Consider the following 15968-nt stretch of genomic DNA (forward strand, 5'->3'; position numbering starts at 1 on the left):
TTGCTTTAACTCGCATTCACTTGTTAGAGTTACACCGATCTGAACTACCATTGATGCTCAGGTGGGCACATTATTGTTAAATTGTTAATATCATTCAAAGGGAAAATAAGGGATACAACATGAGGCTGGATCCAAGCTACACCATTTGACATAAAAGCTCTTTGATGAATTTACACTTTAATAATTTGTGTGCTATGGTGCCTTTCAGATGATGCAAGCGTCTGTAGCTTCCTGAAGCATTGTATTGCCGTAGCACTATAAATACCGAACACTGAGCTGAGACGTGTGCTGCTCATCCGCACTACTGGAGACGTGAATGTAAATCTTTTCAGTTTCAGGCTTTCAGAACACAAACATATTATTTCTACTTAATTAAATTTGAATTTAATTAAATTTAAACCAATTTATCTACAGATAATGGCAAATGTGCATCTCTTACTGATAAGGAAAACAAAGTGGTGAAACTGTTATGAAATTGCCCGCCTGGCGTGTTTGTTTACTCTTTGTGAAAATAGGATTTAATAGCACATAATCATAATATCATAATTGATAATACATTCAATGATAAACAACATTGCCAATGGATTTACATATCATTCAATTTTCATTCTAAAATATGTCCCTATTATTGGAAGCTGCAGTATTTAACAGCTGGTACTCATTCACATTGTTATGTTGGTGCCATTTATTTAAAATCTGCATTTGGCAACATTTCATATAAGATGACATCAGTCTTTCTTAACAGCTTGAATCACACATTGCTGCTGACAAGGAGATGAACACTGTATTGTTCCTAATCGAGACCCTGCTGTAGAGTTGCCCACATTATTCTTGTGCTGTCAAGTGTTGTCACTGGTGGGAAAAGAGGGAGTCATAAATTAATATTCAAGAGCCAAACATGCATATTTCTCCCGAGCAGCAGCAAGAGAGACTCGCAACAAACTGTATGTGCTGAGAAAATGTGTTTTCCTCATCATCTCCACCTCCCACTGTGTTCGAGGGTGGAGTATTGCCAAAAGTGAAAACAAAAGAAAACCCATTAACAACAAGGAGTTGCCAAGAAGACTTTTCCTACTGTCTGCAAATTCCAATTCTTCATTCAAAATAAATGCAAAGCCCATCTTGCAGTACAGAACGATAAATTCTGGGGTAAATGCTCAAAAACATCATTTAGAAATTAACAGCACATTTTGATGTTGATTTAAGATTACATAATCATTGCATAGTGAGTCTCCTCTTGTATTAAAGAGGACCTATTATGCTTATTTTCAGGTGCAGACTTGTATTTTGAGTTTCTACTAGAACATGTTTACATGCTTAATATTCAAAAAACGCTTTATTTTTCTCATATCGGCTCACTCTGTTGTGATTGGTCAACCAAACCAAACTCTTCGGACTCCGCTCCAGCTCCGCTCTAACTAGCTTTGTTTGAGGGCGTGCCAAACTAGCCGCTTGGCAAAATGTGTTACTTGGTGACATCGCCATGTTACAGAAGAAAAGGCGGGACATCAAGCAAGGCGTTTCAGGCAGGTCAGTGTGTCTGTGGGGGAGAGTAACTCCCTTTGACGTGGATTTTGGGCTTTGTAACTTTGCAGACTTTTTACATGCACAAAAAACTATTTAACACACTAAAGGAAAGGGAAAAAGCACAAAAGCATTATAGGTCCTCTTTAAATGATGATGGGAGCCTGGACCGAACTACGCAAAGATCTTAGTGATGAACTCCCGGAAACGTTTAGCGTACTGCTCTGGATGAACTGTTGAGTTTTCTGCTCCTGCCTGCAAAAACACACACAGACACAGTTGATTTAAAGATAACTGAATGGGAAATGAAAGCAACACTTTACACTTTATAGGATAGAGATATAAAGACCACATATGCCAACCAGTCACTTTAAAGGACGCAGGTGTCTCACCCCGTGTTTGACAGCCTTGGCAGCGTGAGCAGCTTTCTTCTTGGCGTCGTACTGCGTCAGCACGTCAATCAGGCCCATAAAATACACCTCCCTCTGCGATGCACCTACATGGGAGTGATTCACAGCATTTGGTGAGCGATGTGCACGTATGATCTTACCTGCTGCATCCCAGCATGAGATGTATTACAGCTCAGGGATCCTATAACCTACTTTAATTCACCAGCGATGTCTCAGCTGTCACTTTACTCACCTACAGCGCTCTGAATAGCGTACACGTCCACGTAAGGGTCAAACTCGCCCGGACCCATGGGTTTGAAGGAGTTCATGTAGCCACCGATACCCTCAGGTGATGTGGAGACTGGAGCGGGAGCCATGCTGTTTTCATCCTCCTCTTCCTCTTCAGAAGACATCACCTCCTCCTCCTCCTCCCTCTCGGCCCGCTCGACATCATGGATGCCCAGCAGCAGGCTGTAGTCCATGATCCTCATACGCACCAGAAACTGCAGTAAGACGACAATGCACACATGATGTCAGAGAAAACAAACGGCAGCATGCTTCTTCAACGCTGTTTTCTTACCTCAAGATCTCTGTTCAGCTTGTCCATGACCTTCTCCTTCTCCTCGTCGCTCACATGAACTTTCTGCATGCTTTTCCTGAAGTCTACATCTTTATAAGTGGGCAGCTCCTTCACCTGGAAGTAGAGAGTGAAAATCATCAACTGTAAATGTACCTTCAGCCTTTTCCACTCCACCCCTACAGGAGGTCTTTAGGGGGAGATAGCAGGTCAACAGTATATGTCACATAGAAGTGGTGTACATCCTCTGAAAGCTGGGAACCTGAAGATTAATTATGATTAATTAATGAGATACGGATCAGCACTGTGTGTCAAGATGTTCTTATCATATATCAGAAATAAACATGAATAAATTGATTAATTAAAATGAATTGCGAAAGTGTATAAGGGTTTAGAACATTATAATGGAAGTATATTCATATGCTCACTTATGTCCCATAAGTTGTTGCAGCAATTTTTGGGTTGATACCATTTGTTACACAGATTTGGTGCTAAATTTAATTTTTTTTACCACTTGAGCATTGATAAAAATGATCAATAATCCTTCCGAAATACCACATTAAGACACCAAGACCTTGAGAAACACCATAGAAAAAGCCATGCTGTGATTTGGTATCAAAAAGATTTCTGCAAGAATTGCATTTTAGGGCGATTAGATGACGAGCCCTTCAGTTCTGGAAACTGCTCAGAAACCCCCTTATTGTTTATCTATCTAGGAAAGCCATCCATCCTCTGAATGCTCTAGGTCTGCAGTTAGTGGCTGTTAAGTTTCATGAGGCTGTGATTATCCTAGAGGTCACCACAGGTCATTTTATACAGTGAGGTCAAGTTTTAAAAAATGATCTGACATTTTGAATGGCTACTATGGGAACTAACATCATCACACGTGAATACAATTGGCCTCATTGGATCCATAAGAGTCTCAGCTTTACAGTGATACCCAATTTATGTAATTCCAAGACGGTTTAGGGACCCCAGTTTTCAGAAATGTTCAAACACACCATTTTAGATTACGTGAAAATAACACACACAAAGTGGGCATGTCTGTAAAGGGGAGACTCGTGGGTACCCATAGAACCCATTTTAATTCACATATCTTGAGGTCAGAGGTCAAAAAAGCACTTTGAAAAGTCTTTGAAAAACACCATGCCAGTTTTTTCCTCGCCAAAATTTTGTGTGTTACAGCTTCTGAAAAAAGGAAAGTCGGCCGAAGGTGCCGGCGCCATCAAGGAGTGGAAGAGGTTAGCCTAGTGATCACAATATTCATTAGCGTTTTTCTCATAAAAACACAATCAGCTATTTCCAGAGACATAAAAGTAAAATAATATTACCCAAAATATTGTTTTCAGGATCAACACAGTTGGAAAGATCAAAGTTTTCCACCGCACTGCAGTTAGTTAAACTCCATCCATTCAATCAGCTCTTTTTCTGTGTTTTGTTATCGAGGTCAGGCCAAACAGAGGGCTTCTGGCTTTATTTAAAGTCTATTTCTCAGTGATTTTTCTGTGAAAACATTTCTAAAAATCTAATCATATTAGACTATAATTAGATACAATATAGGAAATGTGATTTCACGCTCTGCCCTCCGTCACATTTCAAACAGTAAATGTGTCTGGGTTGTTGTTGGAGATACAGCATGTCAAACTGGGGAAAACAGCATGAATATAATATAATATATTATATATAGTATACGCCCACACCTGCAGACAGGCTGGTGGCACAGCTGCAGCAATTCAAGAGTGTTAAGTTGTCCTCGTTAAGCATGCAACAAAAGTCTTAACAATACAAATTTTTGTTAGAAAATTGGGATTGCTAAAGGGGCATACCACCAATTTCTCAAGAGAACGTCAGTTTAGAGAAATACCTGGGGAAACAGTTGACAATGTCTGAGGAGGAGCTACATTATGGGAAATGTAGGATTCAGCATTTTTATGGGAGTGCAGTACTACATCCCGGGAGAACCCCTTTAAACATTTCAAACCAGAAAATAATCTTAGTGGTGTAAGAAATACTGAATATTTTAGTTTTTTTCCCTTTAACAATTCAAGCCATATACAGCGGCTCTGTCAAACGTTTGTCTTTTACATTCTTTTCAATTGTTTTATGCAGTGGTGGACTTTAACTAAGTACAAGTACTCAAGTACTGTACTTAAGTACAAATTTGAGATGCTTGCACTTTACTTTGGTGTTCCCATTTTATGCTATTTTATACTTCTACTCAACTACATCTCAGAGGTAATATTGTACTTTTTATTCCGCTACATTTATTTGACAGTTATAGTTACTTGTTAATTTTTACATAAAAAAATATATTATATGCTTATATGATATGATACAGTACTATACTAGGCTATTATTCTACCTCTTAATATCCAAAGCATCTAGAATTGGCTCCACATTGACAAACTACAACATTAAAATACTCTTACATGTATTTGTTAGTGATAAAAAACAGAATAATATTCTATAATAACAAAACCTTGCGAAAGGAGCCGTTCTGCATAATGAGTACTTTTGATGCTTTAAGTATGTTTTGCTGATAATACTTTTACTCAAGTAACATTTTGAATTTAGGACTTTTTACTTGAGTATTTGTAGACTATTGTATTTCTACTTTTAATTAGGTAAAGTCTCTGAACACTTCTTCCACCACTGTTTTTATAAAATATCTGACCTGTTGATGAGTGAATAGTAAATTACTTTTTTCCTCTTTGCAGCAGACTGTCTCTTAAACTCTCGAAGACAACACTCATGCTTGCTTGCTAGTGAAGACAAATCTGACTGCATCCCTTCAGTAAATTGCCAATAATCCACACAGTTGTAGGACGACAGAAAGTACAGTTTAACTGGAGCTTTTCATACAACCTTTACCTTCATTTGACCTCACCTTCTCTTTAAAACTTGCTACACGAGACACCCGAGACCCCTGAGGAAAGAAAAGAGCCCACACAGTCACTAATAGGTCACTAATAGGTAGAAACCATATTCACACATTTACTTTACAAAACAACTGCTACAATCACAAGCCCCTGAGAGTCAATGTCTTCATACATGAGACATGAATGTCCATGAATTCAACAGCCTGGTGGCAAAAATGAGCTGAAAACACTACAGATACTTGGACACACCAGACTGCCGGTGTCCCATTAACAACAAGTCGTCCGCACTGATTCAGTCTCTGGATCCTCATCTAGCTACACGCCTCCTGCAGGACTTACCTTGAGGTCATACTTCCTGTGTACGTGCAGTCTGTGGCTGAACATGTTCCTCATAACTAACAGGTAGGTGTCCTCGCTCTCTACGGTGATCCTGTACATGGCCAGGAACTGAGGGAGCAGCGTGCTGCCGTGGCAGGTGACGATATGCTAGAAGGGAACAGCAGAGAATAGACAATGAATGATGGGAAAATAACGGACACATCAACCCCAGTGGTATGACGCAGTGCATGAATGAAAATGTAGCACAATGGAGGAATGTTTGGAGGAAGTGTGTGCACGTTTTGTTAAATTCTTGTGCAAGCATGCGAGTGATTTTACACCATCTACAGGTGGCAGTAACGCACCAAGAAACACAACAATGCACCAGAAAAGTCAGAGAAGAAGAAGGCTAAGCAATTTAACATGGCTGTAAGTAATGCTGGATTTAATCTGCTTTTCAAGGGTTTTATTTGGATAAAAACGCATTAAACCCATTTGTAATGCTCTGTTCACACTACAAGTGACAAAAGTAACAAAACAGCCAAGTGTGGCCAGCTACACTGTTGGCAAGTTGCCGTTGAAGTGTTGCTCAAGCACTTGTTGGCATAATCATGGCATTAAATAACACTGGGAACTGTCTAACTGCATTTTCTTTTCTTTTTTTAGATGGAATGGAACAGGGTGAAACAAAAAACATTGATTTGTAGAGCGTCAGTGTCAGGCAGCAGTTATAGCTTCATGCTACCAGCTTTCATTTAAAATGACTTGTAGTCTGCTGTGTTACTCGTAGTGTGAACACAGCAAGACCTCAAGGATAAACAGCGTGTTTTGGTGAGAAAAACTGAATTTAAACATAACTTTTACAAGTTTTGTTTACAAGAAAACCACACAGAGCACCTTTAATGCCCGCTTACTATATTTTTCTGGAGCTTTCGACCACATTTCACGGCCTTCATCAGGGATTTGCCTACTCTGAGCAAATATCATGATGAAGATCATGAGATGCAGTTCAAGGCTCTGGAAAAAACTAATTAGCAGACCTTAGATTATGTAGGGCTGTCCCGAATACTATTTTTTGGGCTTCGAAACTTCGGTGGGAAATATTCGAAGGTGTTCGAAGCTTTGCTTCGCGGCGCAGCGCGGCAGGCTGACATGTTCCTCTGTCTGTCCGTCTCCATCTCCACCGTTTCAGTGCCGCTGCCGCACTACTGTACACACACGCACCTCTACACACAACAAACAGCGATATCCGTCTGAGCATAACTAATGTTAATTAATGTTGAATATGAATAATGAATAATGTTGTGGGATTATTCCTTATTTCATGGGCTATTTTGAGATTTATACATTATTTTGCGGTCGAATACCATGGCAACAGTCGAAGCTTTGAAGCATCCAGGTCAGCCCTAAAATTATGATCCTTTTTTTGTCAAATAAAGGTTCTTATGGGATAGGGTTTGTCTTCAAACAGTTTTACTTGGCCACAGGCCTTTTTCACTGAAGACATTTCAACATGTCACAGTAGGAAAAGCACAGTAAATAATTAAATGAACGATGGCTTAATTCTATTTAGCTTCCTCAGTTTGAGGATCCTGGTATTGTTCATGCTGGCTCACTGTCACACTGTCATGGCCACCCACTGGGACTCTTGAATAGATCATCTGAGCCATTATTAATTTTAGTAGTAATATGTGTGTTTCTAATATGACAAGTCAAAATGTGTGCTGTGAAAAAAAGGTCTGTTTGAATAAACACAAATGCAAATATACTTCACTACACCCCAGTAGGCTACAAAAACAAACTCCAATATTGTGTTTATTCTGCCAACATGTAAAGTCATATATTATTCTCTGTTTAGTTAAATGTCTTTAGAGAGGGCATCAGGCTGCTCTTTATAAATGTCAACAGAAACAGTCATGACAGTGTCTTTGCTTTATATTCAATATCTTTATAAAGTCAAATTGAGATGTGAAAACAAGAGCTCTGGTCGTGCATCATTACGTGTGGAAGAAAAACTCTCTGTTTGAAATTCAAACATTCGTCCTTTAGCTTTGATGTTGTAAAGCCTTTGCCATGGCAACCAGGGTTATCACAGAAAGAGCACATTTTCTCCTGGTATACAAAAGAGGCAGGACAAAACGAGTGGAAAATATGTGATTAATGAAATGTATCCTCAGATTTTGACTAACTGGAGTTAATCACAAACAAGAAAACTGATTATTTAAGATGATGTTTTGCTCACTGTGAAAGGACATTTAAACCTGCTACCACAAATGAGTTTCCCACCCTGTGTTAGTCCTACCTGGTGATACTCAGAGAGGATGTTGTGCATTTCCTCCACCTCCTCACTGGAGATTTCTTTTACTATCAAAGTGCGGTCGTATGATGTCAGCAGCAGCTCCGCAAGCTGCCCCTCCTCGTCTTTTACTGGAGGACTGCGGGCCAGAGACACCTTTTGGTGAGAGAAAGGACGGCATCAGTGAGCAGTGGACACATGTGACATCAGCTGTGCAACACATCTGAACCTTTCACATCCATTACTCTGGTGTCCTGTTTTAAAGCTGTTTTCACTGAAACACATCAATGCAAACAGACGGGACATTTTGAAATATAAGGCATAGTTGTGTTAGTCTTGTCACGCTAGAACATAAAAAGCATTTTGCGCTGACATTTGCTGCATCACTCTTGTAGATGTGCAGAAATAAAACTTCATACAGTATTCCTCACACAGTAATTGTGTGCTAAGCAAATGTGTGCTGAGCAGAGCAGATGATGACTCTGCCTGCCACCTGGCACATGCAAATATCACACAAAGAAATGCAAATTTAGAAGGGAGCGCCTCAATACATGCAGAAAAATGTCTGGTTTTTATGAAAAGAAAGAGAGAAAAAACACTGAAAAACATTGAACGCTTTGTGTTTGTTAAAGTCTGTTTCTCTGTTTTTCAGCTTGTTATAGTAGGACAATCAAATGTTGATTTCTACCTGGTAATCTTGGTCCTCGATTCCGAAACGCTCTCGTAGGTTTCTGAACACCTGCGGACAGTAGTCTTTGAATTTGAACTGTCCTGGAAGATTCTCTCTGAGGAACAAACACATAAAATAAGAACAATATACCTTGACATACTGTGCTGCAACTTCCCTCACACATCTAATCAGCAACTGGAGTTGAGCTACACAGGAGCTACCAATGCTTCATTAAATTAATATTTAAAAAATGCATATCCCTATATCTTTTTCTTACAGCACAAAAGTATTATTTCATGTTCAAATCATGTGATCGAAAGGATAACATGGCTAAATGGCTGCTGTTTTAGGGAGCTGTTTGCAGCACAGTTAGTAACCAATTACAAATTGTGTTTATTAAATGTAATGTTTTGGGCATCATTGGGCAAAAATTCCATAATAACCTTTCAGCATATTGTAATTCAAGTGTCCTGAGAGAAAACTAGACTTCTGCACCTCCTCATGGCTCTGTTTTCAGGCTTTAAAAAATCTAGCCCGTGACGGGAGACTTTGGCCAATCACAGGTCATTTCAGAGAGAGAGAGCGTTCCTATTGGCTGTTCATTCAACGGAGGCAGCTGTCAATCACTCGCGAACTCCGATCAAACGGTCAAACTAGGCAGCGCTGATCAAATATGAATCAATATTCTGTTACTGTAATGACTATTTCTCACCTCAAATGTTTACAGAAACATCTTGTAGTGTACTGTTTAGCTGTGAAATGAGAAAGTTTGCTCCGGCTGGTGGGCGGTGCTTGATATTTCCTGAACTGATCTCAACATGGCTGCCGGGTCACAAACTTTCTCATTTTACAGCTAAACAGTACTCTACAAGATGTTTCTGAAAACATTTGAGATGAGAAATAGACATCACAGTAACAGAATATTGATTCATATTTGATCAGCGCTGCCTAGTTTGACCGTTTGATCAGAGTTTGTGAGTGATTGACAGCTGCTCAGAGACGGCAAGGCTCCATCTCGGCTCTGACTGGTTGTTTTCCTCCAGTCTGTGAAATCTTGCAGATACCATTAGGAGCAACGGAGGACACAGAGGCACCTGATTGTTTTGAGATTATCTGTCTCATGCACTACTGTCAGTATATAGTCACCGTTTTATAAAAATAACTTTTTGTAATCATATTTGCTCTTTTTTTCTACACACTGCTGCTTTAATTTAACACCATATATATATGTTTATTCTATAATGCCACTATAACGTGAATTCCATGTGTGTATAATGACATGGTTGGTGTCAAATCTGCTGTTTTTTTAATAATTGTGCAAATTGAAAATTATTGGATATGTTTAAACTATTTAATTCTCGTTTGTGTCCTGCTGTTTCAGGTCAGTATTTTCCACATCAAGCAACATGAAAAGGTATAAGAGCACTTTTTAAATTGAGAAAACATACTTTATTGTTCTTCCACCTCTGTTTATAAGTCTTTACACGACCTGGATTCCTGGCTGGATTAAAGGATTATTGAAAGCCACTCAAGTTTTTTAGACTCCACGCGTATAGAGACTGAACCTCGAGGCAGACTGAGTGCCGAGCTCTCAAAAATAGTTGTTATTTTAAAAGTAATACTTATGTGACACTTTCTGATGAATTCATCAATTTAGCTATATTTTCTGTCTTGTTTGTATGAAACTTATGAATGCTCTAGTGTTACACAACCTCTAAACGCAAATGTATTTCCAACCCCAGTGAACAGTTTCATTCTTTTACATCACCTTTAACAATAATGCACATACACCATGTGTCCAGACAAGCAAAATTATTATTTCTTTCATCTTTTTGGCTAGTTAAAGTTATTGTTAGTGTAAAAAAAAAAGCATTGTTGTTCTCTATAGAGGGGGGGCTGCCATTTCTGATAAGCAAAACAGGCAAATAAATCACATTGAGCCACAATAATGTGTGCAAATCAGAGAGAGGGAGAGCAGGATGCAGGCTGCTATTGAGAGAGGAGCAACACAGTACTTGTTGAAGAGGTGGTTGCACACTTTGATCTTGGTGGAGGCTTTGAAGTCGTCTGGAAGCAGCATGACAGGTACAGGCACCTGGCTCATGTCATTAATCTGCGCATGATCACATCAGTGGATGGATGAGCAGTTATTCACACACACAGATGTATATAAACTCATATGAATGTTGTCAGTAACCTACCGAGTGATTGACTCCCCACATCAGCACGCTCAACACTGGGTCACTGGCTCTGAAGACCTCCACTTTCTGCTGCACAAAGTGCTTCTTCTTGCTTTTCCTTTGGGGTGCCAGAGAGCTCAGAGGGTTGGAGGAGGCTCCGGGAGAAGACATCGCACTTTTTCAAACGTGTATCTCAGTGTGTGAGCCGGGTTTCACTTGTCATCTGTAGGTTAGCCTGTCTGCTGTGTGTATGTAAAGTAGGCTGAAGTCAGTCCGCCTTGTAGGAGTCTCTGCAGCAGCAGCAGCAACCTGCTGGTCCAGAGGCAGTGTGCAACAACAATGAAATCAAACACCAGGCAACCCCGGGATTAAATCAGCATTATACAGTCAGTAATTTTTTTTTAATTATTATTATTTTTTTTATTTAACCTTTATTTAACCAGGTTAGTCCCATTGAGATTAAGAACCTCTTATCCAAGGGTGCCCTGATGGCCAAGATTGTCAGCAGCAACAACACAAAGTTGCAGACACATTGACACAAATAGAGATAAAATACAATTCACAAACACTAAAAGCATCTATTTGTGCATTAAAAGAGAACTATCTATAGACAAATGGGGGGACAAAAAGGAACTTTTCTGGGAGTCAGCTGTACAGCAAGGGGGCTTAAAACATTGGCATGCCATAGAGTCTGCTTCTAAAGCCTTCATTTTAGATTTAAAAATGTTTAATGATGAAACAATGTGCACTACATACTCTGGAAAGTAGCCTACTACATGTAGGCCTACTTCTCTCAAGTTCTCTACTTAAGTACACATTTGATGTACTTGTACTTTACTTGAGTATTATTCCATTATTCTGAAATGGGATGTTCTGCAAAATTACATGTACTTTTACATCAGTAATTGTTTTAATCTAACAGAGTACAGGCTATTTCTGGGCTGTTATATTTCTACTTTTAGGCTACTTAAAGCAGCAATGGGTAGAACTGGAGTAAATATGAGAAACATCTTGTAGTGTATGAGAAAGTTTGTGACCCAGCAGCCATGTTGAGATCAGTTGAGGAAATACCAAGCATCGCCCACCGGTGAGTAATTGACAGCTGCCTCCCGTTGAATGATGAACAGCCAATAGGAACGCTCTCTCTCTGAAATGACCTGTGATTGGCCAAAGTCTCCCGTCACGAGCTAGATTTTCTAAAGCTTGAAAACAGAGCCATGAGGAGGTGCAGAAGTCTAGTTTTCTCTCAGAACACTTGAATTACAATATACTTAAAGGTTATTATGAAATTTTTGCCCAATGATGCCAAAAATATTCTGCCTACTGCAGGTTTAAGAGGTGAAAGTATCCAGCATTTCACTAGAAAAAAGCCAATCGGCCGACCGTCATCTAAATCACCCCTCAGATTCATCTTTGGGTCGTGTGAGAGTCCCGACAATGTGGTTTGGAACTACTGTTATAAGGTGTAAATATTATCTTCATATATCTAAATGCAGTGGACAAAATATTACAAACACCTCTAAGTATAATAACGTTCAATAGCCTAAAACTATGGTTTCAACAAAAACTAAATATTTTAAATAAGGCAATATTTATTACTAGACTTTAATGGACTGTTGCAAGACTGTTGAGTGTCACTCAGTGGAATCACTGTCTAAATGTTGCATTAATTATTACAAACATCTTGGTGCTTTCTGCAACTATAAGTAAGCAGATAATAAACTGTCATAATGGTTTTATTGCAGCCAAAATGAAAGGCACAACTTTTTATCCAATAATTTATACCAATATTGATACTTGAGTTTATTGAGTTTGATCTCAAAACAACTTTAATCTCCTCTCTGTTCTTCTTCTTCTTGATGTTGGTTTTAAGGACTAGATGGATTCACTTCTTTAACAGTCATTTTTATTAGAAAAAGGTAACAAATGTTTTTGTTTTTTTTAATGCACAAAATACACAAAGCATCCATAAAGTCTCTTGTGTTTGCAATATTGCCTGTCAGCGTCAGTTTTAAACTTTCTTAAACACGCCTCCTCTTATTGTTCAAGAGGCACGTTTTCTTCATGAATGCCACAAATAATAATAATAATAATAATAATAATAATAATAATATTAATAATAATAATAATATTAATAATGCCCCCATCTGATTCTGCATTAGAAGTTCAGGTTTTTAAAATAATACCTCAGGTGTCTGCTCTAATGGGCAACCACTGATAAATTATTCAAATGACGAGCAATGATAACATAAATAGAATATTCAAAGTAACATAAATAGGATTACATCTCGAGATTATGTACAGCAATTATAGTGGTTTCAAAGTAAAAAAAAAAAATACAGAAAATATACGTATAAATATGATACAATAATCCATATTGCTCCTGATCTTGGATGATGGCTTGAAATATTAGTGGAGTTAAAATGTTGAAACATGAAGATGAACTTGAATATGTGTAGCTCAAACTGTGGGTGCAGTTTCTGCAACTTATGTACAACGTGACACTTGTTACAATATATTTGATATAGTGTACATCTCATATAAGTCGATATGAAAGTCTAATCAATACAGTCCTGATATGTTCAGTAGAGGGCGCAAGGAGACAACGGTACACCTGATTGTGGGAACAGCTTTTCATTGGGGGAGAGCTGCTTGTGGCTACTGGAGAATGAAATGTGAGACTATGTTGAGCTCCTTTAGACTCTGTATTGACGTTCCTTCATCTTTAATCTCGTATGAAGCTTCAGCCTCCTCTGCTTCAGTCCGTTTCAACAACTCAGGCCGCCCTTCTGCTTAGTGTTTGAGGAGACTGGCATGCCGTTCTGATCCACACACCAGCACTTGCCACGCCGCTTACCTCGAGACGACCAGCACTGCACAAACAGAACAAACACACAGATAGTTTTTGATCACACGTCTATAGGAAAGTCATGTAGTTTTTCTATAATTCATCTTCTAACTCACCTGCTTCTTTCTGAAGAAGCCACGCTTGTCACAGTTGGGCATGTAGATATCCTGATGTGACTTAAATAAATGTGCATCAAGACCTTCGATGAGTGTAGTTAGCAGTTTACGACATGGAGCCTGCAGAGAGAGTTCAGCAGAGACATGATGTGATTGATGATTCATGGACTGTTTCTCTGAATTCTTAAGGTCATTCAATAAAGATGACTTTTATTTACCTCATCTGGATCCTCAGTAGTTGCCGGGTCTAGGATCAGACAAAAACACAAACACAGTTATGTACCCAGTACTCAGTACCTTTACTTAAGTAAAAGTAGTAATACGGCAGTGTAGAAATACTCTGTTACAAGTAAAAGTCCTGCATTCAAAATCTTACTTGAGTAAAAGTACAAAAGTATTAAAATCAAAATATACTCAAAAGTAAAAGTGTCAGAATGTCAGAATACTACATATTATATTATTATATTATAAATATTGATGCATTACTGTATACATCACATTAATATTGCAGCTGCTTATGGTGTTGCAAATTTTAAATACGTCAGTGCTGCAGCTTAATCTACAATATATAATCATTTATTAGGTAATTAGATTATTAATACAAAATATACATCTGTAAAGTAACTAAATATTTCCCTCTGAGAAGTATAAAGTAGCAGAAAATGGAAATACTCAAGTACAATTACCTCAACTTTGTACTCAGGTACAGTACTTGAGTAGATGTACTTAATTGCATTACATCACTGCAAAAACATTTAGCATTCATCACTTGTTACTTTGTGAATACCGGTTTAAATCAAACATTAATTTCATTTTATCGTGAGGACAGCTCCAATTATTCTTTTTTATGAACGCCTCAAAAACTGTAATGCACTTCACTCTTAATTAGCACTAATAATACTAATAGATGTAATAAAACATATCTTGAAGATAAAATCAGTGGTTATCCTGCAGCCACTGAGCCATAAAAACATTTTTTCATGTTGCGATGTTTCACTCCATTTCCTGTTTTTGTGTATCAGCTCGTCCAAACTGAGCAGTGGGGCCGTGGAAAAAGAGGTGTGTTTCTCTGTTCAAGTTTCGTCTTGACTATGCCAAACTCATAATAACATTATTGCAGGATTGATTGAACGCTCATTTGCTGATTAAATCTGAAATGTGGGGATGTCACCTTGCCAAAAACTGATATAAATTGTGTTAATAAAAAAGTGTTAAAAAGTTCATACACAATGAACCTTACCTAAGTCTGAATTTCCTCTTACCTACAGTTTGGACGATTTCAGTCGGGCTGACGCTGGCGTTATTGCAGACCCCCCTGCCTTCCAGGAGGGCCCGGAGGGGACTCGGCTCATCCTCTGAAGGTGCACAACGTAGACCGTTGGCGCAGCTCAGAGTGTAGACCCCACATGGTTCTCCAATGCCCGGAGCGGTGGCGTTTACATCTACAGCCGGCTGACTCTGTGTGGAATTACAGGTGGGACATCCTCTGGACGGTGTGGTCAGCGGGCTGGACAGAGCCGGCTGCAGGTGGAGCAGCACCAGGAGGGTTAAACACAGAAGCATCTCACACTGAAAGCTGTCCACTAATAAAAAAGTCCAGTCTCCTACAACGGACTTGTTGATTGAGGATTTCTGATTCCTAGTTTAGTCCCACTGACTGCAGTTTGCCTGTGTGCCAAAAGGTGGAGAGTAAATCCCTCGAGCTGAGACAAAGTGATAATGAGGCTGTCAGACACCACTGGCAGCAGCTTTTAAGGAGTTGAAACCGGTGGGGAAAGGTATGGGAGGGTACGTGATGGAGAATGTTAGTTTTCCCTCTCATTTCCACCCAGCTGAGCACACCCCGTTCCCCCTTGTCTCTGACACACGCATGCTCATACCATTTGTTGTCTGTCATCTTGCAGGATAGTAATGTGTTTCTACGGCGACATAAATCACAAGTGATTGCTGGGTGTATGCTACTCCATTGCTCTACCTTTTCCCCGACTGAGAGGGTAATTTATTTACAGAGGTGATGCTTTCATGTAACCCACCAATCACGGCTCAGCAGATGAGAAATCACTGCTTTTTATCATAAAAAGGAAACATCAATTTCAATATTGCCATCTGTCTATACAGAATTTATCGTCACCAGTAATTGTAGTTGAAAACTAATTTATATGTATATGTTA

At 39.0% G+C, this 15968-nt stretch overlaps 2 protein-coding genes across 2 annotated transcripts; both read right to left on the reverse strand.

Annotated features, from left to right (window-relative positions):
- Window positions 1-401: 401 nt before the first annotated feature.
- Window positions 402-11009, reverse strand: LOC141777199 (phosphatidylinositol 5-phosphate 4-kinase type-2 gamma-like). The gene is made up of 10 exons (XM_074651251.1): window positions 10855-11009; window positions 10669-10766; window positions 8672-8768; window positions 7990-8139; window positions 5709-5855; window positions 5378-5416; window positions 2494-2607; window positions 2167-2416; window positions 1917-2020; window positions 402-1779 (listed from the first exon to the last, which is right to left on the reverse strand). The coding sequence occupies exons 1-10, from the start codon at window positions 11002-11004 to the stop codon at window positions 1699-1701; spliced, it is 1230 nt and encodes a 409-aa protein (XP_074507352.1). The 5' UTR covers window positions 11005-11009; the 3' UTR covers window positions 402-1698.
- Window positions 11010-12722: 1713 nt separating this feature from the next.
- LOC141765871 (insulin-like growth factor-binding protein 6) lies at window positions 12723-15666 on the reverse strand. The gene is made up of 4 exons (XM_074632137.1): window positions 15060-15666; window positions 14016-14044; window positions 13798-13917; window positions 12723-13706 (listed from the first exon to the last, which is right to left on the reverse strand). The coding sequence occupies exons 1-4, from the start codon at window positions 15358-15360 to the stop codon at window positions 13602-13604; spliced, it is 555 nt and encodes a 184-aa protein (XP_074488238.1). The 5' UTR covers window positions 15361-15666; the 3' UTR covers window positions 12723-13601.
- Between the last annotated feature and the right edge of the window lie 302 nt (window positions 15667-15968).

This window comes from Sebastes fasciatus, chromosome 1 (assembly GCF_043250625.1).
Source record: "Sebastes fasciatus isolate fSebFas1 chromosome 1, fSebFas1.pri, whole genome shotgun sequence".
Taxonomy (NCBI): domain Eukaryota; kingdom Metazoa; phylum Chordata; class Actinopteri; order Perciformes; family Sebastidae; genus Sebastes; species Sebastes fasciatus.